Genomic DNA, 27,759 nt, shown 5'->3' with positions numbered 1-27,759 from the left:
AAATTGTCTTTGCACTCCATGACAATGTGTAGAATTGCAGGAAATAAGCTTTAAACCTGCAAAATCCTTTAGTAGTGGTGTTTCTGCCCAATGCAGGGAGTTGCCAGCAGTGTATTTCCTGTCGTGGCCCGAGGGTGCCAGCAGTGTATTTCCTGTCGTGGCCCGAGGGTGCCAGCAGTGTATTTCCTGTCGTGGCCAGAGGGTGCCAGCAGTGTATTTCCTGTCGTGGCCAGAGGGTGCCAGCAGTGTATTTCCTGTCGTGGCCAGAGGGTGCCACCAGTGTGACACCATTCATCTCAAACCCTGCTCTGATTCTATTTACTCTTGAGGAAAGGGGGAGACTAAAACCAGCAGCGTAACGTTTCATGGGAGATGTGTTGTGAAATGGAGAGCCACCCATGTCTGAACAGTTTGAGTCCGCTGTGCCGGTTATGTTATGTGCTAACTGACACGCTGCTGTCACAGCATGTACTGTCTGTGTTGTCAGTGCAGGATCCTCTTCCCCAATATCAACAGGGAGATTGACTTGGCCTGTAATCTTCCCAGTGGGGCAGGAAGGAAGGGTAAATAAACATTGAGAAAGCTGAACCATATAGCTATGTCTCACTGTCCTGGGCTGTACGTTGTGACGTGGATCCATTAGAGACCATATAGCTATGTCTCACTGTCCTGGGCTGTACGTTGTGACGTGGATCCATTAGAAACCATATAGCTATGTCTCACTGTCCTGGGCTGTACGTTGTGACGTGGATCCATTAGAAACCATATAGCCATGTCTCACTGTCCTGGCTGTACGTTGTGACGTGGATCCATTAGAAACCATATAGCCATGTCTCACTGTCCTGGGCTGTACGTTGTGACGTGGATCCATTAGAGACCATATAGCTATGTCTCACTGTCCTGGCTGTACGTTGTGACGTGGATCCATTAGAAACCATAGAGCCATGTCTCACTGTCCTGGGCTGTACGTTGTGACGTGGATCCATTAGAAACCCTATCTGTCTGTGTTTCTGATGTTTCCCCATGGCTCGATATTTTCTATTCCGGCCTGGGCAAGCAATGTGATACAATCTGCTCTTCCAGGAAATGGCAGTAGATAGGATTCTTAGTTCTTACTCTAAAGGTAGTAACTTTATCTTGAAGTCCCATCCCCTACACCTTTTCCCTCCATCCCATGCATAGCCATACTGCATCAATAATATCTGGTATGCATAGCCTAGAAAACCACCTACTGTACCTAATTAGCAATTTTATCATATTGACCAGGGCTCACTTGGAAAATACATGTAAATCTCATTGACTTTTCCTGGTTAAATAAAGGACAAAAAAATACATGAATTCAAATCTCTAGAATTGTTACCAGAGAGCAGGAGCAATTCATAGTTTATTTCAAACACATATCAACATGTTGCAAAACAAGTCATTGATAGTTTGAATGATAGCATGCGCTGCCTTTTTAAAGGAGACACTGTCATGCAGGTGCCACATAATATTGTTAATACATAAGTAATAAAATACCGTAGGAAACACGCCTTACAGAGTTACTTGTTGACCTTCATGGAAAGATGGCATGATGTGACCTGAACACCTCACTGTTTAACCTTTCGGTGACCTTTGGCCCTGGTTAATTGTTTCCCAAAGCATTGTAGAATGTTTGTTTCCCAGGTGTTATCCAATATCCACCTTGATTGCTTTTTCTTACCTGCCAAACCCCACTGGAATGACTTCAGAATTCGAAGAGGGAGTCTCTGTGAACACAAACCAAATCCTTCACGATTTAGACATTCCTGTTGTCTCTACAAGATTGCTCGGATATGATCTCCCTCACTAACCCTCAGGCTGTGGCGGAGTGTGGAAACTCTGGATGTCTGGAGCTCTAGCACTCAACACAACCTTGGGTAGTCTGCATGCTATGATACAGTCAATTCCCACAGTGGACATTGAGTCCTCAATAACACGGCATTCCTTGAAAAGAGGATCTGTTCAGGCTTTCTCAGCATTATCAGACACGGATGTGGATGCATATGTATGTGACCTTGTACTGGTGGAAAGCACTTGTGAGATGAGAAACGCAGCACATCATTGGTTATCTTCTTCCCACTTCCATGGCCTAGGCTAACTCCCAGATGCTTTATTTACCTGGGTAGCTACTGAACTGCTGAGTGACTGAGGAATCTTCCCAGAAGTGGAGGGATATTATCGATTTATCAACACACTTGACAGAGCCTGTTTGCTTAATGCAATTTGCAATCACTGATTCCCAGATCCTGTATCAGACCTATCGGACAAGAGCCCTTGTGCAGGTTAACTCACAATTGTGAAGAAGACAAGCTGAACAGATCCATGTTCCGTCGATATTCTACATGCTACAAGACGGGAAAACGTTGCATTACCTGCATACACAGCAGCTTCAACTGCTTTTACAATGGACAAGTAGTTTGAGGTAACAACAAGCACATGGACAGATTCTCTTTCATCGTGTTGTGGCTAGCTGAATACAACAGCACAGCTTGACATGAAGAAATACAATAACAGGACCCTGAGTGGCCAATGTGTACAGTACCCTTTTGTGTGATTTACTTTTTATATCCTGGAAACGGACATGGGCTGCTGCTTGATATACAGGCGAAAGTGCGGCTCTTGAGGGAAACCCTTTCCCTAACATTTACTGTTGTCATCCGGAGGCCGCATGTTTTTGAGCCAGATTGATCCTGCTAAACATCGGTGATGTCATTCTGAGGAGGGGGTAGGGATTGTTTTCGACTCAGCTGTGAGAGAACAGGGCAGCTGTGTCCTTGTAGCCAGAACACTCTCCATCAACGCGCTTTGGGGCTTATACTGGTCTAGGGCTGTTATTCTGCCTGTGGAGGAAAGATCAGTCAAAATACTAAAATGATTTAACAGTAACACAGTACTTTGTGCTGTGGTCATTGATGTTCTCTGTGAAGTGACAGTTCCCATGGCTTCACACACAGAAACCTAGGTCGAAAAAAATACAGGTTAAGACGACATAATAATTCCGTGCGGCAGCGTTGGGAAATAAACACATTCATTGGACCAGGGCTGTTGGTGATTCTACAGGATTAACATTAAAAACGCGACCAGCCGTCGGTAAAGTAATACAGTGGCTGTTGATCATTTTTGAAAAACTTTTAAATGGATTTGAATGACCGTAAAACAGTTATGCTATGTGTTTGTTGAGATGATAACTGAAATTCACTACGATTTGTGTTTTCATGTCAAACTTTATGTACTGCTAACATTCACTTCCAGTCATTGGTCCAATGAATTTGTTAATTTTTTTTAACGCTTCTGCATGGAATTATTACGTTGTCTTAATCGTTGATATCTTTAAAGGCTGTAGACGTGGAGTCAGAATCACATGGTTACACTATCGAAACCTTTCAGGCGCCATGGGGGGGGGGGGGGGGGGGGGGGGGTCTGATCGTCACGGCCTGAAGAGGCTGTCTGGGTGACGCTGTCAACCCGTCTGAATCACACTGGACAGATAAGCAGGACAAATACAGTTTTAGCAGCGGTTACCCCTCTCGCTGGGACTGATAACTGCACATAGACAGGAAAACTGAAATCTGTTTTACCTCATTTCTACCAGCATGTCACCAGTGCAAATAAAACAACTCTAGATCATCTTTACTCCACACACAGCAAGGCATACAAAGCTCTCCCTCGCCCTCCATTTGGCAAATCTGACCATAACTCTATCCTCCTGATTCCTGCTTACAAGCAAAAAGTCAAACAGGAAGTACCAGTGACTCGCTCAATAAGGAAGTGGTCCGATGAAGCGGATGCAGTGCATTTGGAAAGTATTCAGACCGCTTAACTTTTTCCACATTTTGTTACGTTACAACCTTATTCTAAAATGGATTAAATAGTTTTTTCCCCTAATCAATCTACACACAATACCCCATAATGACAAAGCAAAAACTGTTTTTTTCCCACATCTGTCTCATATCTCTACGTACAATTCCTTCGACTTTATGGCTTTGTTTTTGCTCTGACATACACTGTCAACTGTGGGACCTTATATAGACAGGTGTGTGCCTTTCCAAATCATTTCCATTCATTTGATTTTACTACAGATGGACTCAAATGAAATTGTAGAAAAATCTCAAGGATGATCGCTGGAAACAGGATGCACCTGAATTCAATTTCAAGTCTCAAAGCAAAGGGTCTGAATACTTATGTAAATAAGGTATTTCTGTTTTTTATGTTTTATACGTTTGTTAAAACCTGTTTTCGCTTTGTCATTATGGGGTATTGTGTGTAGATTGATGAAGAGAAAAAAAAGATATATATATTTTTTTAAATTTAATTTATTGAATACATTTTTGAATAAGGCTGTAATGTAATAAAATGTGGAAAAATTAAAGGGGTCTGAATACTTTCCGAATGCACTGTATGTTCCAGGATTCATCAGATGGCATTGAGGAGTTTACCACATCAGTCACCGGCTACATTAATAAGTGAATCGACGATGTCGTCCCCACAGTGACCGTATGTACATATCCCAACCAGAAGCCATGGATTACAGGCAACATCCCACTGAGCTAAAGGCTAAAGCTGCTTCTTAAAGCTAGAGTGACACTTACCCGGAGGCTTATAAGAAATCCCAGTAGGCCCTCTGACGAACCAACAAACAGGCAAAGCATCAATACAGGACTAAGATCAAATCCTACTGCACCGGCTCTGATGCTCGTCGGATGTGGCAGGGTTTTCAAACTATCACAGATTACAAAGGGAAACCCAGCCACGAGCTACCCAGTGACACGAGCCTACCAGATGAGCAAAATGCCTTATACGCTTGCTTCAAGGCAAGCAACACTGAACCATGCGTGAGAACACCAGCTGTTCCGGATGACTGTGTGATCACGCTCTCCGTAGCCGTTGTGAGTAAGACCTTTTTTAAACGGGTTAACGTTCACAAGGCCGCAGGGCCAGATGGATTATCAGGACGTGTACTCGGAGCATGTACTGACAAGCTGGCAAGTGTCTTCACTGACATTTTCTACCTCTCCCTGACCCAGTCTGTAATGACTACCCTTTGCCCAAGAATGCCAAGGTAACCGGTCTAAATGACTATTGCCCTGTAGGACTCACATTTGTAGCCATGAAATACTTTGAAAGGCTGGTCATGGTTCACATCACCATCATCCCAGGCACCCTGGACCCACTTCAATTCACATACCGCCCCAACCGATCCTCAGATGACGCAATCTCTATAGCACTACATACTGCCCTTTCCCACTTGGACAAAAGGAACACCTATTATGAGAATGCTGTTAATTGATTACAGCTCAGTGTTCAACACAGTGGCGGTCAGTGGTGTTTAAAATGAGGGAGGACCTTTTTTTATTTTATTCATGAGCATGGTCTTTATTACAGCATATTGGATGACTGTCGTTCATATTCCATTCACCCAGTCCAATGTAACAGCAATAGGGTTAAGCTACTACATGATACTAACATTTTCACTATACCCATCATGAGGTTGCTACATTCTAGGCTATGAATGAAAGTTTACAACAGGTGCACACAGGTCGAGAGAAATTGACACATTAAATATCGCCTTGCACACTCTTGCCTGCATCTATCTGATATATGGTGTAATCATTAGTCCAACAGTTGCAAACGAGAGTTTCTCTTGGACAAATTTAGGTATGTTTATCCCCGTCTTGTTCCAATTGCTTCCATTTAAGAAACTTTTTTTCAACAGAATTGGCGTAATCAATACAACTCTCATCGCGCAGAAAACACAGTTCACTTTCATAGCTGCCACGTTGTATTCCTTCTTGCATCTATGAGCTCTCCTCCTCTCACCTTTTCCCTTCGCTTGTTTACTTCAATGCACAACACATCAATTGTATGTGACCAGGTGAAAAAAAACGTTACAAACCATATCATAACCGCTACACACAGCCTACATCGTTGTCCCCATATTAGCTAAAGTAACGTCATAGTCAACATAGCTAATAGAACTAACGTGTTAGTAAACCCGCTACAATCATGCAGTAACGTTAGTGTATAGTCAGTAAGCAGTTGCACCGGCGGGCCCTGGTGGCAATAAATTAGTAAAACTAAAAGCTTACCTTGACTTGAAAGAGTTCCAGTGTTGTGTTGTATAGTCATAGCCAGCTAGCTAACATAGCATCCCTCTGTTTGAGCAGGGTGTTTTAGTAGGCTAAATTAGATTGCTGCATTTGCTAAGTAAGTGAAACTGAAATGTTCATTTCTGAAGAAATGTATTTGTTCAAAACTGTTCAACTATTGTCTTTCTCTCTCTTTGAGTCAACTACTCACCACATTTTATACACTGCAGTGCTAGCTAGCTGTAGCTTATGCTTTCAGTACTAGATTCATTATCAGATCCTTTGATTGGGTGGACAACATGTCAGCTCAGGCTGCAAGATCTCTGATGGGTTGTGTAAGTCTACTGTGTAAGTCTATGGAAGGGGGTAAGAACCAGGTTTTGTATTGAAGGTTTTGTATTGAAGGTTTTGAATGTAAGAACTAGGTTTTGTATTGAAGTCAATGTACCCAGAGGAGGACAGAAGCTAGCTGTCCTCCAGCTACACCATGGTGCTACCCTACAGAGTACTGCTGAGGCAACTGTAGACCTTCTTTCCAAAATAGTGTGTTTTAATCAATTATTTGGTGACGTGATTATATTTAGTAAAGTTTTCTCAAAAGGATAACTTAAAAAAAAAAAAAAAAAAATTCAACAATGTAGTTTTGAGAAAATACCCCCCAAAAAAGTAAGAGCTCAGAATAAAACATGATTATAGAGTACCAGTACAGAGTCAATGTGGAGACTATATACAGGGGGTACCGGTACAGAGTCAATGTGGAGACTATATACAGGGGGTACCAGTACAGAGTCAATGTGGAGGCTATATACAGGGAGTACCGGTACAGAGTCAATGTGGAGACTATATACAGGGAGTACCGGTACAGAGTCAATGTGGAGGCTATATACAGGGGGTACCAGTACAGAGTCAATGTGGAGACTATATACAGGGAGTACCGGTACAGAGTCAATGTGGAGACTATATACAGGGGGTACCAGTACAGAGTCAATGTGGAGGCTATATACAGGGAGTACCGGTACAGAGTCAATGTGGAGGCTATATACAGGGAGTACCGGTACAGAGTCAATGTGGAGGCTATATACAGGGGGTACCAGTACAGAGTCAATGTGGAGGCTATATACAGGGGGTACCAGTACAGAGTCAATGTGGAGGCTATATACAGGGGGTACCAGTACAGAGTCAATGTGGAGGCTATATACAGGGGGTACCAGTACAGAGTCAATGTGGAGGCTATATACAGGGAGTACCGGTACAGAGTCAATGTGGAGGCTATATACAGGGAGTACCGGTACAGAGTCAATGTGGAGGCTATATACAGGGAGTACCGGTACAGAGTCAATGTGGAGGCTATATACAGGTGGTACCGGTACAGAGTCAATGTCAATGTGCGTCGTCACCGGTGTCGAGGTAATATCTACATGTAGGTAGTGACTATGCATAGATAATGCAAATAGTCTGGGTAGCCATTTGATTAGCTGTTCAGAAGTGTTATAGCTTGAGGGTAGAAGCTATTTAGGAGCCTCTTGGACCTAGACTTGGCGCTCCGGTACCGCTTGCCGTGCGGTAGCAGAGAGAACAGTCGATTACTAGGGTGGCTGGAGTCTTCGACAATTTTTAGGGCCTTCCTCTGACATCGCCTGGTATAGAGGTCCTGGATGGCAGGAAGCTTGGCCCCGGTGATGTACTGGGCCGTACGCACTGCCCTCTGTAGTGCCTCGCGGTCGGAGGCCGAGCAGTTGCCATACCAGGCAGTGATGCAACCCGGCAGGATGCTCTCGATGGTGCAGCTGTTAAACCTGTTTAGGATCTGAGGACCCATTCCAAATCTTCTCATCTCGTTTCACCTCGTCTCCTGAGGGGGAATAGGTTTTGTCGTGCCCTCTTCACGACTGTCTTGGTGTGCTTGGACCATGTTCGTTTGTTGGTGATGTGGACCAAGGGACTTGAAGCTCTCAACCTGCTCCACTACAGCCCCGTCGATGAGAATGGTGGCGTGCTCGTTCCTCCTTTTCCTGTAGTCCACAATAGTCTCCTTTGTCTTGGTCACGTTGAGGGAGAGGTTGTTGTCCTTGCACCACACTGTCAGGTCTCTGACCTCCTCCCTATAGGCTGTCTCATCATTGTCGGTGATCAGGCCTACCACTGTTGTGTCATCAGAAAATGAAATGATGGTGTTGGAGTTGTGCCTGGCCTTGCAGTCATTAGTGAACAGGGAGGAGGGGGCTGGGCCCCTGTGTTGAGGATCAGCGTGGCGGATGTGTTGTTACCTACCCTTTCCACCTGGGGGCGGCCGTCAGGAAGTCCAGGATCAAGTTCCAGAGGGAGGTGTTTAGTCCCAGGATCCTTAGCTTAGTGATGAGCTTTGAGGGCACTATGGTGTTGAACGCTGAGCTGTAGTCAATGAATAGCATTCTCACATAGGTGTTCCTTTTGTCCAGGTGTGGAGTGCAATAGAGATTGCATCATCTGTGGATCTGTTGGTGCGGTATGCAAATTGGAGTGGGTCTAGGGTTTCAGGGATAATGGTGTTGTTTGTGAGCCATGACCAGCCTTTCAAAGCATTTCATGGCTACAGACGTGAGTGCTACGGGTCGGTAGTCATTTAGGCAGATTACCTTAGTGTTCTTGGGCACAGGGACTATTGTGGTCTGCTTGAAACATGTTGGTATTACAGACTCGAACAGGGAGAGGTTGAAAATGCCAGTGAAGACATTTGCCAGTTGCTCACCGCATGCTCAGAGTACACGTCCTGGTAATTCGTCTGGCCTCAACACGTTACAAAAAGAGATTTAACCTTTCTGGCGCAGGCGTTCCGCTAGCGACCCACCTCGACAACATCCGGTGAAATTGCAGAGCGCCAAATTCAAAATACAGAAATATAAATATTTAACATTCATGAAAATACAAGTGTCATACATCAAAATAAAGCTAAACTTCTTGTTAATCCAGCCGCTGTGTCAGATTTCAAAAAGGCTTTACGGCAAAAGCACACCATGCGATTTTCTGAGGACAGCGCCCCGCATACAAAAGCATGAAAAAAATGTTTCAACCAGGCAGGTGCGACACGAAAGTCAGAAATAGCGATATAATAAATGCCTTACCTTTTGAAGATCTTCTTCTGTTGGCACTCCAAAAGGTCCCAGCTACATCACAAATGGTCCTTTTGTTCGATAAAGTCCTTCTTTATATCCCCAAAAACTCAGTTTAGCTGGCACGCTTCATTCAATAATCCACCGGTTTCCCTCCTTCAAAATGCAAACAAAATGAATCCCAAACGTTACCAATAAACTTCTCCAAACAAGTCAAACAACGTTTATAATCAAACCTCAGGTACCCTAATACGTAAATAAACAATAACATTTAAGACGGAGAATAGTTATTGTCTTTACCGGAGATGAACAACAAAGAACGCACTCTCATTCACGGGCATGAAAACACAACAGCCAAAATGGGAGCCACTTAGAAAAACTACAAATTCTAGCTCATTTTTCCAAATACAATCCTGAAACTCTTTCTAAAGACTGTTGACATCTAGTGGAAGCCATAGGAACTGCAATCTGGGAGGTTTTTGCCTCATAATAAATATGACAGCCATTGGAAACAGTGATATGCGGAAAAACATTTTTGGGGATGGTTTGTCCTCGTGTTTCTGCCTGCCATATCAGTTCTGTTATACTCCCAGACATTATTCTAACAGTTATAGAAACACTAGAGTGTTTTCTATCCAAATCTACCAATTACATGCATATCCTAGCTTCTGGGCCTGAGTAACAGGCAGTTTACTTTGGGCACGCTTTTCATCCAGACGTCAAAATACTGCCCCCTAGCTCAAAGAGGTTAACTGTATAGGAAGTTCTGGGGACAGGTCATCAGGGAAGCTAGCCCTGGTCAGCTAGCCCTGGTCAGCTAGCCCTCCCTGTGCAGACAGCCCTGTGCAGACAGCCCTCCCTGTGCAGCTAGCCCTGTGCAGACAGCCCTGTGCAGACAGCCCTCCCTGTGCAGCTAGCCCTGAGCAGAGTGAGAGCTGTCCCAGAGCACACATACTGGAAATTCCTTTCATTCCAGACCAAAATCCCAGTAATTTATCATGCCTGCTTCTTTTGACCTGCTTGTATGTATGTCTGAAAGAGGTCGGGGGTAAAACATGGCAAATTAAAACCAAGCTAAAGACCTAGTTCATGCATTTTCACAGACCCTGTAACCAAAATACAGCTATCAGGTCTGTGGGAATGCTTCTCTGCAGGCAAATTGATTAACACTTCCATTGTTTAATACCTCCCCTAATTTGAAATGCAGACAGCCCCCATGGTTTAACAACACCTTCCCCACCTCTCCTAATTTGAAATGCAGACAGCCCCCATGGTTTAACAACACCTTCCACCTCTCCTAATTTGTCAGTTACCCACTGATATGTATAAAAGGGCTATACCTGCAAGAAAGTGATCAATAAGGGGCTGTTTAAAAGGGGCTCATATAAACATTATATATTTTACAGGTCTTATGTCTGAAATGGGTCAAAAACCCTACACAACCTGACGTTAGTGTGTGTCGAGCCGAGTCTGCCTCTAAAGGGTGGGGCAGTTCAGTGCTTCCTTATTTGGAGAGGGGGGGCTGGTCACATGGGGCCCACGGTAACCAAGCGATAGGGGAGAAAACTGAGAACCTTGAACCGACGGCAGAGCACGAGCCGACAGGGACAGAGCGAGAGAGGGAAGGAGGTACAGGGAACAAAAGCAGACAACAGAACAGAGAGAAACAGAACAAGGAGCGAGGGGGAGATAAGTGAGGGACGGGCAGAACACTGATAAGCACATGGTGTGAAAATGCCTACAAACTTCACAGTGGTTCCTGTGAAGGATGCCAGGAAGTCCCGGGAAGAGGAGGAGGATGAAGATGATGTGGATGACAACAATGTCTTCAGAGAGGAAGACGAGGCTGCCACCTTCCCAGGTGAGAGGCGGAAATTCTGGGGCTTTCGTTCTCCACACATCTTACTCCCTCTGCCCTGCGAAGGAGATGAGGACATGACTTGTGGGCTGGAGTAGCTGTTGCTAAGTTGCGACTGAGCATGGCTCTGTAGTTTTGTTTTGTCATTAGGTGACTCTGTCGTTTGGGTTTGGCTGTGTTTTGTCAGATCAGGTGTATAGTGAAGGGACGTGGTAGTGTATTGACAGATCAGGTGTATAGTGAAGGGACGTGGTAGTGTATTGACAGATCAGGTGTATAGTGAAGGGACGTGGTAGTGTATTGACAGATCAGGTGTATTAACAGATCAGGTGTATAGTGAAGGGACGTGGTAGTGTATTGACAGATCAGGTGTATTAACAGATCAGGTGTATAGTGAAGGGACGTGGTAGTGTATTGACAGATCAGGTGTATAGTGAAGGGACGTGGTAGTGTATTGACAGATCAGGTGTATTAACAGATCAGGTGTATAGTGAAGGGACATGGTGTATTGTAAGATCAGGTGTATTGTCAGATCAGGTATTTGATCACGACGGAGGTGGTTGGTGATGGAAAGGTCCAAGCAGCCCACTTCCTTGACCCTAACAAAGATGATGGCCAGGGCATTATAGGGTTGCAGTTGCTTTGGCTATACATTTTGTGTTAAGCAGCTTTTTCCTCTAGTTTTGTTGGTTTCTCAGGTAATAAAGATGGGAGACAGTAGACAGGGTCATGTTAGAGAAGTGTTTCCACATACTCCCAGGCTTTTTGTTTTGTCCCGACTCTCACACATGCCCCCTCCTCTCTTCCTCCCCCTCTCTTTCTCTCTTTCTGTTACAGTTTTGCTACCACACTTCCTGATCTCATTGCTCCCTTCCCTCAGTCTCTCCACAGTCACACTGTCAGAAATAATTAGCCGTAGCATCCAGACACATAATGATACATCTTCTCTAATTGAGACGCCAGTGTCTTTCTGTTCCGTTAGCATGCTGCTACACACTACAATACAGCTTACCACTGCAAATCATCATCAATTCTCCCGTGAACCAGAGACAATTCTGAATAACAAGCCTTAACAATGGAATGTCATTAGCTGAGTCTTCCCACAAGTCTGTGCTAACAGACTCCACACAGCCCCCCATTGTTGTGCCAAACCGTTGCTGTTATTTTAGTTTTTCCACTGTTTCACAAGGCGAGGGACAAACAGGTTCCACCGCGGCGCGCAATTATGGCCGCCCACTGTGTGAGATTTGACAAGACTGGGAAGAAGAGTGGTGGCTGGTTATATCAGGTCTCTAGCAGGGGTCTATCTGTGTGGCGCAGAGGGTCGGGCAGGGTTTAAAACCCATGCATTGACGTTGTTTACTTGGAGACTGCCAGAAAGAAAGGGAGAGTCGGATAACGGTCAACGTTATTGGCTTCCTGTTGGTTCTCTGTGGGGAGAGTTGAGATTCCACCTCAGAGTGATCTGTAATGGGTCTGCTTCCTGCTTTGTAGTACTTGTATAATACTGAATAACTCCCCATAATAACAATACTAGACTTTGGTTAGATGAAAAACATGGGGACATTTGAGACAATCATGACCTTGGGTGCAGCGGTCTAAGGCACTGCATCTCAGTACTAGAGGTGTCACTACAGACACCCTGGTTCGAATCCATGCTGTATCACAACCGGCCGTGATTGGCCCAGCGCCGTCCGGGTTTGGCCGGTGTAGGCCGTCATTGTAAATAAGAAATTGTTCTTAAGTGACTTGCCTAGTTAAATAAAGGTTCAATAATAAAAGTTGTTTTGGTGTCTATTGTCTTTACCCCAAGACTTTTTTGTGCTCAACGACCCAGCAGATATTGGAGGGAAGGCAAGCAACTCCTCATGTTTGTCTGTCACTGTCTCTGTCGGTGTTTGTCTGTCTCTGTCGGTGTTTGTCTGTCTCTGTCGGTGTTTGTCTGTCTCTGTCGGTTTATATGTCTCTGTCGGTTTGTCTGTGTCGGTCTGTATCTGCAGATCATTTGTCATCTGCCTTCCCTCTGTCTTTAGGAGTATTTAAACCTCAACTGGAACGAAACAAAACCTGACATCTGTGTCAAATTATTCCTGAGCGTAAAAAACAAACATTGAATAACAGGGTAGCAGTAAACCATTTCAGATGTGGCATGCACTCACTCAAAGCATCTCACTCAAAGGTTTACGAAGCTAAAGCCATCGTGCTTTTAGCATATTGCATAAGCCAGCCAAACTAAACAGCCGGGCTAGTTACATTCAACCTTTGCTTGGAAAAGACTTAGCTCTTTCTATAAACAGGTATCTTTTGAAAATAATAAATGGTTGTTGACATTTCAAAAACTGATTTTTAGACAAAACTGTCCTTCCGCGTCCTGTGGTTTAGTACACAACTTTAATTAAATCTGAATTTTGAGCCTAGCTGAATTTAGTGCTTCTTTCTGAATGAGAAGCAGAGTTTTTCTTTATGTTCGTCCAACTGGAATTCACATTGACCAAAAGTCATCTGTGCTGATGGCCTGTTTGCTCAGTGGACTTGGAAAAACAATGCAGGTGGATGAATGCAACGTTAGGTTGCAACTGGTTGATTTTTTTTTACCATGCATGTGTATGGCCTTTGACATGAATAGGCTATAATGGACACAGTTGAAAATTGTGTACCAGACAAAAGGTACATAAAGCTAAATCAAGGTGTTCAGTTTGCTGCTGTGTGTCTCTGCAGGCCAGCTGGTCACTGTACCGGGGACGTGACATGTGTTTCCTGTTTTTGTTTTTTCTTCTCTCCACGTCCTATATTGTTTAAAACCAGGCTGTGGTAGTGGCGGTGGCGGCGTTACCTCTACCAGCTCTCATGCTTTCGTAGTTGCGCAGTGGTCGTTACCAGTTAATTAGCAGATGGCATCAAATAGCTCTCTAGATCATACTCAGTATTTCCGACCTGTTTCCTCTAGCTCTCTAGATCATACTCAGTATTTCCGACCTGTTTCCTCTAGCTCTCTAGATCATACTCAGTATTTCTGACCTGTTTCCTCTAGCTCTCTAGATCATACTCAGTATTTCTGACCTGTTTCCTCTAGCTCTCTAGATCATACTCAGTATTGCTGACCTGTTTCCTCTAGCTCTCTAGATCATACTCAGTATTTCTGACCTGTTTCCTCTAGCTCTCTAGATCATACTCAGTATTTCTGACCTGTTTCCTCTAGATCTCTAGATCATACTCAGTATTTCTGACCTGTTTCCTCTAGCTCTCTAGATCATACTCAGTATTTCTGACCTGTTTCCTCTAGCTCTCTAGATCATACTCAGTATTTCTGACCTGTTTCCTCTAGCTCTCTAGATCATACTCAGTATTTCTGACCTGTTTCCTCTAGCTCTCTAGATCATACTCAGTATTTCTGACCTGTTTCCTCTAGCTCTCTAGATCATACTCAGTATTTCTGACCTGTTTCCCCTAGCTCTCTAGATCATACTCAGTATTTCTGACCTGTTTCCTCTAGCTCTCTAGATCATACTCAGTATTTCTGACCTGTTTCCTCTAGCTCTCTAGATCATACTCAGTATTTCTGACCTGTTTCCTCTAGCTCTCTAGATCATACTCAGTATTTCTGACCTGTTTCCTCTAGCTCTCTAGATCATACTCAGTATTTCTGACCTGTTTCCTCTAGCTCTCTAGATCATACTCAGTATTTCTGACCTGTTTCCTCTAGCTCTCTAGATCATACTCAGTATTTCTGACCTGTTTCCTCTAGCTCTCTAGATCATACTCAGTATTTCTGATCTGTTTCCCCTAGCTCTCTAGATCATACTCAGTATTTCTGACCTGTTTCCTCTAGCTCTCTAGATCATACTCAGTATTTCTGACCTGTTTCCTCTAGCTCTCTAGATCATACTCAGTATTTCTGACCTGTTTCCTCTAGCTCTCTAGATCATACTCAGTATTTCTGACCTGTTTCCTCTAGCTCTCTAGATCATACTCAGTATTTCTGACCTGTTTCCTCTAGCTCTCTAGATCATACTCAGTATTTCTGACCTGTTTCCTCTAGCTCTCTAGATCATACTCAGTATTTCTGACCTGTTTCCTCTAGCTCTCTAGATCATACTCAGTATTTCTGACCTGTTTCCTCTAGCTCTCATACATACACCGTGTGTCTAAAGTCCAGTGTAGTACAAAGTGTATTTTCACTACTCGCACACTCCTTTTTGGCAATGGAAGTGAGTTATAGACTGTGAGCAGGCTGAACAATCTAGTGCTTACTATTTGAAACCTGCAGAACCAGTCCAGGAATATTTTTTTTAACGTACCCTTCATTCCTGACATGCCATGACCTGACTGTTGTTATCTTTTGATACTACCAGACGTATTCAGAAGGAATTATAAGATTCAGCTCCATTTATGGATTATTCTAGTTGTAAACCTGGAAAATCTTAACAATACAGTAGTTATCTGATGTACGTTACCATTACATGGTATATCGACTGATTTAAAAGAATGACTTCACGAGCATATTGCAACAACTCATGTGAAGGAAGCAGAACATGGATGTAGGAACTACGATCACTTCTGCCTCCATATTGACCCTGACCTCCCTGAGTTCAGCATGATTCCTCCATGCTCCTATGCCCTGCGGTGTTGCTCAACGCTTAGTTGTTTTTACTGAACTGTGTACCGAGGTCAGCTTGCTCCAACAGCAGGTCCAAGGTGTATTCTGAGGCAGGTTCCATTGCAGTACAGCCCAACTCCACAGACAGTGTAGGCCAACTGTGTCTCCAAGTCATGCCACGCCCATTGGGAGTCATGGAGCACGATTCGTTTTCTAAACACGCGCGCACACATCTCTGGAATTCCGAAGACGGTTCAGCCGAGTTGTTCCTCTGAGCGCCTGTCCTGGACTGAGGATTGTGTAATCTAATGTGTTCATTGGGAATGTTTACAGTTGGAGGGAGAATGGAGTCACATGTCAAAAGAGTAGCATGGCCTCTTTCACTCCTTTGCCTCAGGGGAAGCGTTTGCACTGCACAGGATGCCGGTTGTGTGAGCCGGTTGTGAATGAAGAGTCTCTCTGGGAATCTATGTTCTCTGAGTAATGGCAGCCCACCCTCAAGCCTTCGCCCACACACCAGCAGCACTCGTGTTTTCACACTCATTTAATTGACAGGCTCTGTATCACTGGTGTGTTTGTAAAAAGCCTAGTTGGTCAAATAAAAGCGGTTAAACGGATTGGTTGAGAGCCTGGGACGAGTCGGAGCTACATTGACCTCCTCCAATCACACGTCCTGTTTCCAAGTCCTATGAACCCTCCCCACACAGCCCCTCTCCTGGGTGCTTGACCCGCAATGTGGCACCACTGATAAGCACCCTGTGTGTTCCCCCCCTCAGCCCTCACATAGGCACAGTATTGCCTAACACAAGTTGGTTTCCATGCTATTTCCTCAGGCAACGGCTCAGTACCAACCTGCCCTGAGGAGAAAATATTCAACAATAGCCTTTGTTTCATGGACAGAGCATCTATATTTGATAACACTTGAACCCTCTGTCATAAGGCCTACATAGAACTGTTATTATGTCATAAGGCCCACATAGAGCCTACATAGAATTGTTATTACCATGTCAAAGGCCACACATATAGCCTACGTAGAAGTGTTTAGTTTAGTTTATTAATTCGACCTTTAAAAAAAATCAAGCACACATAAAACTTTAAAAAGCCATACGTGCACATGAATAAAATCATGGAGGATAACACACATTAAAGTCTGGGACTTATTTCCATTGTGCTCCTCTTGAGACACGATGGCTAGACAAGATCGAACACAGTATGGCAGTGTTATGTCATATGGCCTGCATAGAACTGTTATTATAAGGACTACATAGAAGTTATGTCATAAGGCCTGCATAGAATTGTTATCATAAGGCCTACATAGAAGTTATGTCACAAGGCCTGCATAGAACTGTTATTATAATGCCTACATAGAACCAATAATATGATAATTAGGTCCCTCATGGAATCTAGGCATTACAGCATAATTCAACAATATAAAAACCTGCGTTGATCTTATTAGCGAATCAACTAAATGTAACAAAGTATTTATTTTCCTAAGTTTGTCATAAGACATGAACAGAATGCATCAGTGATTTGTATTTCCTGTGTACTAAGCTGATATATGGAATTGTTTTAAGATGGTCATGCCATGGATAATTTAGCCATTTTATGAAGAAAAAAAATGTAGGACCCCTTTTAGGTATAAAAAAATACATCTATAAAATATTGAATTTGGCCTTTACTACTATAGCCCATAGAAACACATTGAATAAAACATTCATAATTGGCAAGAAGAGGGTCAAAAAATGTATTGTAAGGAATAAGGTTGAAGTGTTTGTCCTACAGTGCATTCGGAAAGTATCCCTTTTTCCATATTTGTTATTATTCTAAAATTGATTAAATTGATTTCCCTCATCAATCTATCCCTCATCAATACCCCACAATGATAAAGCAAAAACATTTAAAAAAAAATGTTACCAAATGTATTAAAAATAGAAAACAAAGATGCCTTATTTACATAAGTATTCAGACCTGTTGCTATGAGACTCGAAATTGAGCTCAGGTGCATCCTGTTTCCATTGATTCTGTAGCTTAGCATCTGCTTCATCTGACCACTCTTTTATTGATCTAGTCGCTGGTGCTTCCTGCTTTCATTTTTGCTTGTAAGCAGGAATCAGGAGGATGGAATTATTGTCAGATTTGCCAAATGGATGGCGAGGGAGAGCTTTGTATGCGTCTCTGTGTGAAGTATAGGTGGTTCAGAGTAGAGGTCGACCGATTTTATGATTTTTCGATGCCGATACCGATTTATTGGAGGACCAAAAAAAGCCTATACCGATTAATGGCATTAAAATGTTTATTTATTTTATTCGTAATAATGGCAATTACAACAATACTGCATGAACACTTTTATTTTAACTTAATATAATACATCAATCAAATCAATTTAGCCTCAAATAAATAATGAAAGCTGTTCAATTTGGTTTAAATAATGCAAAAATAAAGTAAAAGTGCAATATGTGCCATGTAAAAAAGTTTAAGTTCCTTGCTCAGAACATATGAAAGCTGGTGTTTCCTTTTAACATGAATCTTCAATATTATCAGGTAAGAAGTTTTAGGTTGAGGTTATTATAGGAATTATAGGACTATTTCTCTCGATTACCATTTGTATTTCATATACTATTGGATGTTCTTATAGGCACTATAGTATTGCCAGTGTAACAGTATAGCTTCCGTCCCTCTCCTCGCCCCTACCTGGGCTCGAACCAGGAACACATCGAAAACAGCCACCCTCGAAGCATCGTTACCCATCGCTCCACAAAAGCCGCGGCCCTTGCAGAGCAAGGGGAACAACTACTCCAAGTCTCAGAGCGAGTGACGTTTGAAACGCTATTAGCGCGCACATTGATTGACATTGATTTTTATGGTTAGATACATTCGTGCAACGATTGTGCTTTTTTTGCAAATGCGCTTTTGTTAAATCATCCCCCGTTTGGCGAAGTTGGCTTTCTTTGTTAGGAAGAAATAGTCTTCACAGTTCGCAACGAGCCAGGCGGCCCAAACTGCTGCATATACCCTGACTCTGTTGCACACAACGCAAGAGAGGTGACACAATTTCCCTAGTTAAAAGAAATTCATGTTAGCAGGCAATATTAACTAAATATGCAGGTTTAAAAATATATACTTGTGTATTGTTTTTAAGAAAGGCACTTTTTTCGTGAATGCGCTTGTTAAATAACCGTTTGGTGACGTAGGCTATGATTTAATGATAAATTAACAGGCACCGCATCGATTATATGTAACGCAGGACAAGCTAGATAAACTAATAATATCATCAACCATGTGTAGTTAACTAGTGATTATGTTAAGATAATTTTTTATAAGATAAGTTTAATGCTAGCTAGCACCTTACCTTGGCTCCTTGCTGCACTCGCATAACAGGTAGTCAGCCTGCCACGCAGTCTCCTCGTGGAGTGCAATGTAATCGGCTATGATCGGTGTCCAAAAATGCAGATCACCGATTGTTATGAAAACTTGAAATCGGCCCTAATTAATCGGCCATTCCGATTAATCGGTCGACCTCTAGTTCAGAGTTATTTTCCCTCTGGTTGCGCATTTAACATGCTGATAGAAATTTGGTAAAAACGGATTTAAGTTTCCCTGCATTAAAGTCCCCGGCTAATAGGAGCACCACCTCTGGGTGACCATTTTCTTGTTTGCTTATGTGTCACGCACTGACCTTAGAGAGCCGTTTTATTTCTCTATTTGGTTAGGTCAGGGTGTGATTTGGGATGGTCATTCTATGTTGTCTATTTCTTTGTTTTTGGCTGAGTATGGTTCCCAATCAGAGGCAGCTGTCTATCGTTGTCTCTGATTGGGAATCATACTTAGGCAGCCCTTTTCCCACTTTCTGTTGTGGGATCTTGTCTTTTGTGTTGCAGATTGTTGCACTCCTAGCTTTACGTTCGTTGAGTTGTTTATTGTTTTTTTTTGGTGGAACATTTAATTTAATAAAGATAATGTACGCCTACAACGCTGCACCTTGGTTCATTTATGACAGGGAGTTTGAGGACAGCGAGCGTAACATTATGGCGGAATGCAGCTCATTCAGTGCTATCTTAGTGCCAACCTATGACTGAGGTGGTATGTAAACAGCTATGAAGAATACAGATGAGAACTCTCTAGGTAGATAGTGTGGTCTACAGCTTATCATGAGATACTCTACCTCAGGCGAGCAATGGCTCGCGACTTCCTTAGGTATAGTGCACCAGCTGTTATTTACAAAAAGACATAGTCTGCCGCCCCATGTCTTACCAGACGCCGCTGTTCTATCCTGCCGGTACATCGTATAACCAGCCAGCTGTATGTTGATATTGTTGTCGTTCAGCCACAACTCCATGAAGCATCAGATGTTAGTTTTTGATGTCCCGTTGGTAGTTTAATCTTCCCCGTAACTCGTCGATTTTATTGTCCAAAGAATTTTTTTAATTTTTTTTTTTAGTTGAGTTTATTTTTACAGGGACAGTGCACATTAATCAACGTTTCAGTAAAAGTGCCGGTTTTAGCCAGCCGGCTAATTTTCAACCGCAGTCCCTGGGCAGGTTATTAAAAACAATTACAATATAGACAATAGCAACATAGAACAAGACATAGCATACAGACATAGCAACATAGGACAAGCAAGACGTAGCATACAGACAGAGCAACATAGAACAAAAAGCAGCAAGACAAAATTCATAAAAGCAACAAAGTGTTTCCACACCTCACAAGTTACAGACAACAGACATGGAAAGCGGCAACACACAGCTAGGGACCATGTTCACAAATCTGATTGACCTTTAGCCATGTCTTCAAGCATTTTGTGAAAGTGTGATATGTGGTGCAGTTATGTGTGTCTGATGGCAGTGTATTCCAGACATGGGAAGCTCTCACAGAAAAAGCGGATTTACTAAAGGTGCTTTTCCTTAGGGGAACTACACAGTCACCTCTCATGGCAGACCTTGTGGATCTGCTGCCATATGTTTGGGTTTTCTGTTTAACAAAAATACTGAGTGGAGGGGGAGCCAAGCCATTTAGGATCTTGAATACAAGACATGCATCGGTGTATTGCACAAGATTTTCCCAACTCAGGAGCTCATGCTTTCTGAGGATGTGACAGTGATGATGGCTATTGGGCTTCCTATCAAGCACTTTGAGAGCCTGTTTGTAGACAGACTGAATAGGTCTTACTGTTGTACAGCAAGCTTGGGCCCAACTAGTCAAGCAGTATGTTAAGTGGGGGAGTATCATAGATTTGAAGTACAGTTTTGCTACCTCTGTAGTCAAACAATTTCGTATAAATCGGAAATTAGCTAGGTTGAATTTGGTTATTTGAATTACCTTTTTCACATGCTTTTTAAAAGAGAGGTTGGAATCAAGTATGATGCCAAGGTACTTAAAATCAGATACCACCTGGAGCTTCTCCCCTGACACATAGACATCTGGCTCAGTAGCATCTGTTGCCCTCTTTGTGAAGAACATGCAAACAGTTTTTTTCACATTGAGATGCAAACACGAGTCACTGAGCCACTTTGTAACCTGGACCATTACAGTAGTGAGTTCTTGTGCAGCTTGTTGTTTGCTCTTTGCATGCACATATATCACTGCATCATCTGCATACATTTGAACTTCAGACCCAGTACAGACAGAAGGCAGATCATTAATGTACAGGCTGAACAGGAGGGGCCCCAGTATTGACCCTTGGGGCACACCCACATCATAGCTAAGAGTGGGCGACAGCTCATTGCTCACTCTGACACACTGAGTTCTGCCTTCAAGGTATGATTTCATCCATCTCAAGGCATCGGGGGAAAAGTTGAACTTGGACAATTTTGTGATGAGAATCTCATGGTTAACAGTATCAAAAGCCTTCCTTAGGTCCAGAAACACAGCCCCAACAACGCCCCCTTTGTCCATCTTGGACTTCACATTTTCCAGAAGAAAGCAGTTGGCCGTTTCTGTGGAGTTTTTCGCTCTGAAGCCAAACTGCATGGAATGTAATGTGAAGGGGCTGTTGTTGAGGTGGGCAATCAGTTGTTCTGCTACACACTTTTCAACAACCTTTGACACCACAGGTAGTATACTAATGGGCCTGTAGTTACTCACGTCAGCAGGGTCGCCTGATTTAAAGATAGCCGTTATTATGGCCGACTTCCATACGCTTGGAAACACCCCGAGACCAATAGATGTGTTGGTGACCTTAATAATGGGGCCAATGAGTGACTCTTTGTAGTTTTTAAGAAAGGTAGAGTCCATCCCAAACACATCTTTGGCTTTAGAGTTCTTTAGTGAGATAATCACCTTGTCCACCTTTGACTCAGAAACCTCCCTTATGATGAAGACAGGTTGAGCATCATTTACTAGCACTGAGCCCAAGAAACCAATTGATCGATCGCCTCCGAATTCTCAGAAGGCAGCCTGCTCTCCGGTCTCTCTTTCTCCGCCCTCCTCTTCACGCAGATCACGGGAGTCGGGGCCTGTTCCCGAGGGAGCCGTATATTCTCCGCCTCGGGCTCGTCAGAGTCGTGAAAGAAGAAAAAGGATTCTGCTAGTCCGTGGTGAGAAATCGCAGTCCTGATGTCTAGAAGTTATTTTCGGTCATAAGAGACGGTAGCGGCAACATTATGTACAAAATGAGTAAAAAAATAAGTTACTAACAAGGCAGATAAACAAACAAAAACACACAATCGGTTCGGGGCTCGTAAAACGTCTGCCTTCTGCTCCGGCGCCATCTTAGTACCAGCAAAAACCAAGCCATGAGATTGAAGGAATCGTCCTTCGAGTTCCGAGACAGAATTGTGTTGAGGCACAGATCTGGGGAAACGGTACCAAAACAATTCTGCAGCATTGAAGGTCCCCAAGAACCCAGTGCCCTCCATCATTATTAAATGGAAAACGTTTGGAATCACCAAGACTTCCTAGAACTGGCCGTCCAGCCAAACTGAACATCTGGGGAGAAGGGCCTTGGTCAGGGAGGTTTTAGAGACCTTTCAGCACCACTTTAAAAAAAGTCCTGAATAATTATTTATCAAATTAATTATTTACTCTTTAAATCACTTAGTACCCTCTTTCTTCAAAAACTATTTCACCGCCACATATGAATTCCATAACTACTCAACAAGAAACGTCACCCAAATTTAAGAACAACCAATTCTGTTAAAATCAATAAATGACAAACTGGGTATACTTGAATTAGTTAGTAAAGATATAAAAGAGTTGAAGGCAAGCCTAGAGATGAGTGATGAAAAAGCTGCGGCTTTGGAGAAGGAAACACACGCGCTAAAAGGGACAGTCAATAAGATTGAAACCGAAATGAATGAATTTAAAAAGGAGAACAACGTTCTGAAGGAATGCTTACTGGACATACAAACTAGATCCATGAGAGAGAATTTGGTACTTACAGGTATCCAAGAGAAAGAAGGAGAGGTTCCTGAATCTGTAGTTAGAGAGTTCCTTTTTGCAGCGCTTCAGATTCCACGCGAAGTTATCGATAAGATCCAACTTGAACGTGTACACCGCCTCGGACAGAGAGGGCAGAGGTACGAACGCCCAATCGTTGCCAAATTTGCTTCATTTAAAGATAAAATAATGGTTAAAAGCCTGGGTAAAAGACTTGCTGGGACCAAAATTGGCATGAATGATCAGTTTCCGAAAGAAATTGCAGAACGGCGCAAAGTTCTGTATCCAATTTTCAAAGAAAATAGATTAAAAGCGAAACGAGTAGCTCTCGTCGTTGATAAACTATATATTGATAACCAGTTGTTCAGAGACACAAAGATTACTCCATGGTTATTTTAAAAATTACAAAGTTCTCATAGATGAGGAAAATAAACACAATTCAAGCCCGGTTACTGATTGTAACAATACAATACAAAATATAGCTTTTCTATAAATCTTCACATATAACTAATTGAACACAAGCACTATTTCTACATAGTGAAGATAAAAACTAAGTAAACAGAAGGCACAGTATGTGTGGATGGTGTGGCGTGTGTTTATTTTTATTTGTTATGTTTGGAAAGTTGAGTGAGTGAGTAATGAAATAGTTGCATATCCCAGAGCCAGTGTATTGCTGTGGGCCGGGTATGAGAGGGCTTTCAATGTTGTTCAGATGATGGATATACTTTTATAATGAATTATACGTCTTATTTATTTATTGTCCTATCATGGGGAACTACATTTTTAAAATAAATTATATCTAATTATTTATTATCCTATTTTAATGGTACGGTCCATGGCCCTATACCCTAGACACCCACATGAATGGCCCAGATACTAAGGAGAAGTCCCTAACTGTTTTATGTGCATGCTGTAAGCGGTCTGTATGCAGCCAAAATGAGGTCAGGGACCAAGAGCAGCACTGCCCCCTCAAGATTCTGAGCCTGCTTGGCAGGGTTGGTCCTGCAAAGCCAAAGCCCCCTAAAGGGAGAGCATAATAAACAAGGAAATTCTCAAAGCTGCTAATGAGAACCTTGACGACCTTGTACCTAGCCGGTGGGGATTCCGGTGGGGTGCCCCCACCCAGGCAGTGGCAGTGCTGGCAACACTAGCTGCAGTAACCCATGGGGAGGGGGTCACACTCGGACATTCAGAGAGGGGGTATATTATTGTGGCCCTGGTGGCACGAAACCAATCGGACTGCATGGAGATGCTTGGGAACATGGTCAAAATGGATGACCGTATTGTGGGTGTTTCAGGAAGAAGGTGTACATTTGACCTCCATCATCTAGGATGTGACAATGGTAAATAAATCTCTACATTTATGCTCATTTTTTGCGCGGTCTTGCAGGCCTTCTCATGCAGCTGCAACTGCAAGTACATTTGTAAATCATGACCCATCTTGAGTTGGGCTCTGGGATGGTGCAATTGTTGAGAGGGTGAGCTTATGGTTGTGTGGGGGTAAGGGCTGAATGTGTGTGGGTGTATGTGTGTATCCCACAACTGTTGCGAAGGAAGAAGTAAAAGATGTTAGGGACTATAGAAGATGATTCACAGCAATATGTAATAAAAATCGAGGTGAGGGCGATGGAAATGCATTTGGCAATGGATCTGCTTCGGTTCGGTGGATGGCGCTGTGTGCACTTTTCGAAGGATGGATCCCAGTCGGTCCGGGGCTGTGCGATGCGGGGGGTCGGGGGTGGTCTGCCGGGCATTGGGATGACAACCCAACTCGAGATGGGGGCTTTTGGCGGGTGGAATAGTGGGGACCAATTGGAGGTTTGCTTAGTGGAGATGCAAATGTCATGGTACAACTATATAGAAACTAAATCATTATGTTACTTTTTAATAGGACGTTTACAAACATATATTTTGATAAAAATAATTGAAAGGTGTGTCTCATTATGGTAAGTGGTGAAATAAGTATAGCCAGTTACAATTGTAATGGCTTAGCAGATAATAAGAAAAGACGATCAGTATTTACCTGGCTAAAAGAGAAGGATTATAATATCTACTGTTTACAGGAAACCCATTCGACAGTTTTAGATGAAGTTTTGTGGGAAAAGAACTGGGGGGGCGAAATATATTTCTCCCATGGGCAAAGAAATTCAAAAGGGGTGATGGTTTTAATTAATAATAACTTTGATCCAAATGTGCAACTTGTCCAAACAGATCCTCAAGGTAGATGGATTATTTTAAATATGTTATTGGACAATAAACATATATGGCTTATTAACCTATACGGTCCGAATAATGATGATCCAAGCTTCTTTGACAATATATATAAGAATGTATCAACTCTACAAGCAACACTAGACTCTATTATTATAGTGGGAGATTTTAATACGGTCTTAAATACCTCTATGGACCGGAAAGGAAATCACACTACAAACTATCACCCTCAGGCACTTAAGGAAATCAGGAATGTCATGGATATATTGGAAGTAGTGGATATATGGAGACTTAAATACCCTGACCTAGTGAGATATACATGGCGGAGGCTTAATCAAGCTAGTCGCCTTGACAACTTTCTTATATCATTCTCTCTGGCACCAAAAGTTAAAAAGTGTTTGATAGGGGACAGAATGCGGTCGGACCATCACATAATTGGCATATATATTACTCTTACAGAATTTCCACGTGGGCGAGGATATTGGAAATTTAATCAAAGCCTACTAGATGATAAATTGTTTAGAACTAGGACAGAAGAATTTATAACTGACTTTTTTAGACATAACATAGGTACAGCAGATCCCCATATTGTATGGGACACTTTTAAGTGTGCCTTTAGAGGCCATGCAATTCAGTACTCATCTATAAAACAAAAGCAATTTCGATCAAAAGAGTCCATATTAACAAAGGAAATTGAAGGACTAACAGTACAGTTAGATAACAATAAAAACGGTACCATAGAGGCACAGAATAAGTTAGAGGAAAAACAAAAAGAAATGGAGGAACTTATTCAAGAAAGATCCAGTGTAATATATTATAAAAATAAAGCGAACTGGATGGAATATGGGGAAAAATGCACCAAATTCTTTTTCAATCTTCAATATAGAAATGCTACCAAAAAAAACGTATTAAAACTTGTTACAAATGATGGAGTCACGCATGATTCACCAAATGATATTTTGAAAGAGGAAGTAAAGTACTTTAAGAATATATTTTCGTTTCAGGCTCCTCCATCTCCACTAACTGAAACTAATTGTATGGATTTTTTCCCTAATAATAATGTAAAATTAACATCTGTACAGAAAGACTCATGTGAAGGCCTAATTACAGAGGAGGAACTACTTGATGCAATTGGGGCCTTTAAGGATGGGAAAACTCCAGGACTGGATGGCATACCAGTGGAAGTATACAAACATTTTTTTGATATACTCAAAGGACCATTATTAGCTTGTTTTAACCACTCCTATATAAATGATAGATTATCAGACACGCAACAAGAAGGTGTGATATCATTATTACTGAAACAGGACCCAAGTGGTATATATAAAGATCCAGTCCATTTAAAAAATTGGAGACCTCTTACACTTCAGTGTTGTGATGCAAAAATCCTAGCAAAATGCTTGGCGCATAGAATAAAAAAAGTTTTGTCAGATATTATTCATCCTAATCAGACAGGTTTTTTACATGGACGATACATTGGAGATAATATAAGGCAAGTACTGGAAACAATAGAACACTATGAAATATCGGGGACACCAGGCCTGGTTTTCATAGCTGATTTTGAAAAGGCTTTTGATAAAGTACGACTGGAGTTTATATATAAATGCCTAGAATATTTCAATTTTGGGGAATCTCTTATAAAATGGGTAAAAATTATGTATAGTAACCCTAGGTGTAAAATAGTAAATAATGGCTACATCTCAGAAAGTTTTAAACTATCTAGAGGAGTAAAACAAGGTTGTCCACTATCGGCATATCTATTTATTATTGCCATCGAAATGTTAGCTGTTAAAATTAGATCAAACATTAATATTAAGGGATTAGAAATCCAGGGCCTAAAAACTAAGGTGTCATTGTACGCTGATGATTCATGTTTTCTTTTAAAACCACAACTAGAATCTCTCCACGGCCTCTTAGAGGATCTAGATACATTTGCTATCCTCTCTGGATTAAAACCAAATTATGATAAATGTACCATATTACGTATTGGATCACTAAAAAATACACATTTTACATTGCCATGTAGTTTACCAATTAAATGGTCTGACGGTGATGTGGACATACTCGGTATACAAATCCCAAAAGAAAGAAATGATCTCACTCCAATAAATTTTTATAGAAAGTTAGCAAAAATAGATAAGATCTTGCTACCATGGAAAGGAAAATACCTGTCTATTTGTGGGAAAATCACCCTGATTAACTCTTTAATCATATCACAGTTTACCTATTTGCTTATGGTTTTGCCTACACCTAGTGACCTGCTTTTTAAATTATATGAACAAAAAATATTCAATTTTATTTGGAACGGCAAGCCAGATAAAATTAAAAGGGCCTATTTATATAACGAATATGAATTCGGAGGGCAGAAATTATTAAATATTAAAGCATTAGACCTCTCACTAAAGGCATCAGTCATACAAAAGTTATACTTAAATCCAAACTGGTTCTCTAGTAGATTGGTACGAATGTCTCATCCTATGTTCAAGAAGGGCCTTTTTCCCTTTATTCAGATTACACCTGCTC

General features: G+C 42.2%; 1 protein-coding gene across 6 annotated transcripts in view; it reads left to right on the top strand.

Moving 5' to 3' along the window:
* The first annotated feature begins 10,783 nt into the window (after nt 1-10,783).
* The window catches only part of LOC120027612 (solute carrier family 12 member 7-like), a 118,910-nt gene continuing 101,934 nt past the window's right edge, over nt 10,784-27,759 (top strand). For 5 of the 6 annotated variants that reach the window (XR_005473330.1, XM_038972605.1, XM_038972604.1 and 2 more), the window contains exon 1: nt 10,784-11,057. Coding sequence is in view for 4 of the 6 variants with exons in the window: in XM_038972605.1 (XP_038828533.1) it covers nt 10,931-11,057 (127 nt within the window). In the remaining 2 variants the exon portion in view is untranslated. The remainder of the gene's footprint in view (nt 11,058-27,759) is intronic. The other variant, XM_038972608.1, reaches the window with a different exon arrangement.

The sequence above is a fragment of the Salvelinus namaycush genome, chromosome 33, assembly GCF_016432855.1.
Source record: "Salvelinus namaycush isolate Seneca chromosome 33, SaNama_1.0, whole genome shotgun sequence".
Lineage (NCBI taxonomy): Eukaryota > Metazoa > Chordata > Actinopteri > Salmoniformes > Salmonidae > Salvelinus > Salvelinus namaycush.
This window is presented reverse-complemented; position numbering and strand designations above follow the sequence as displayed.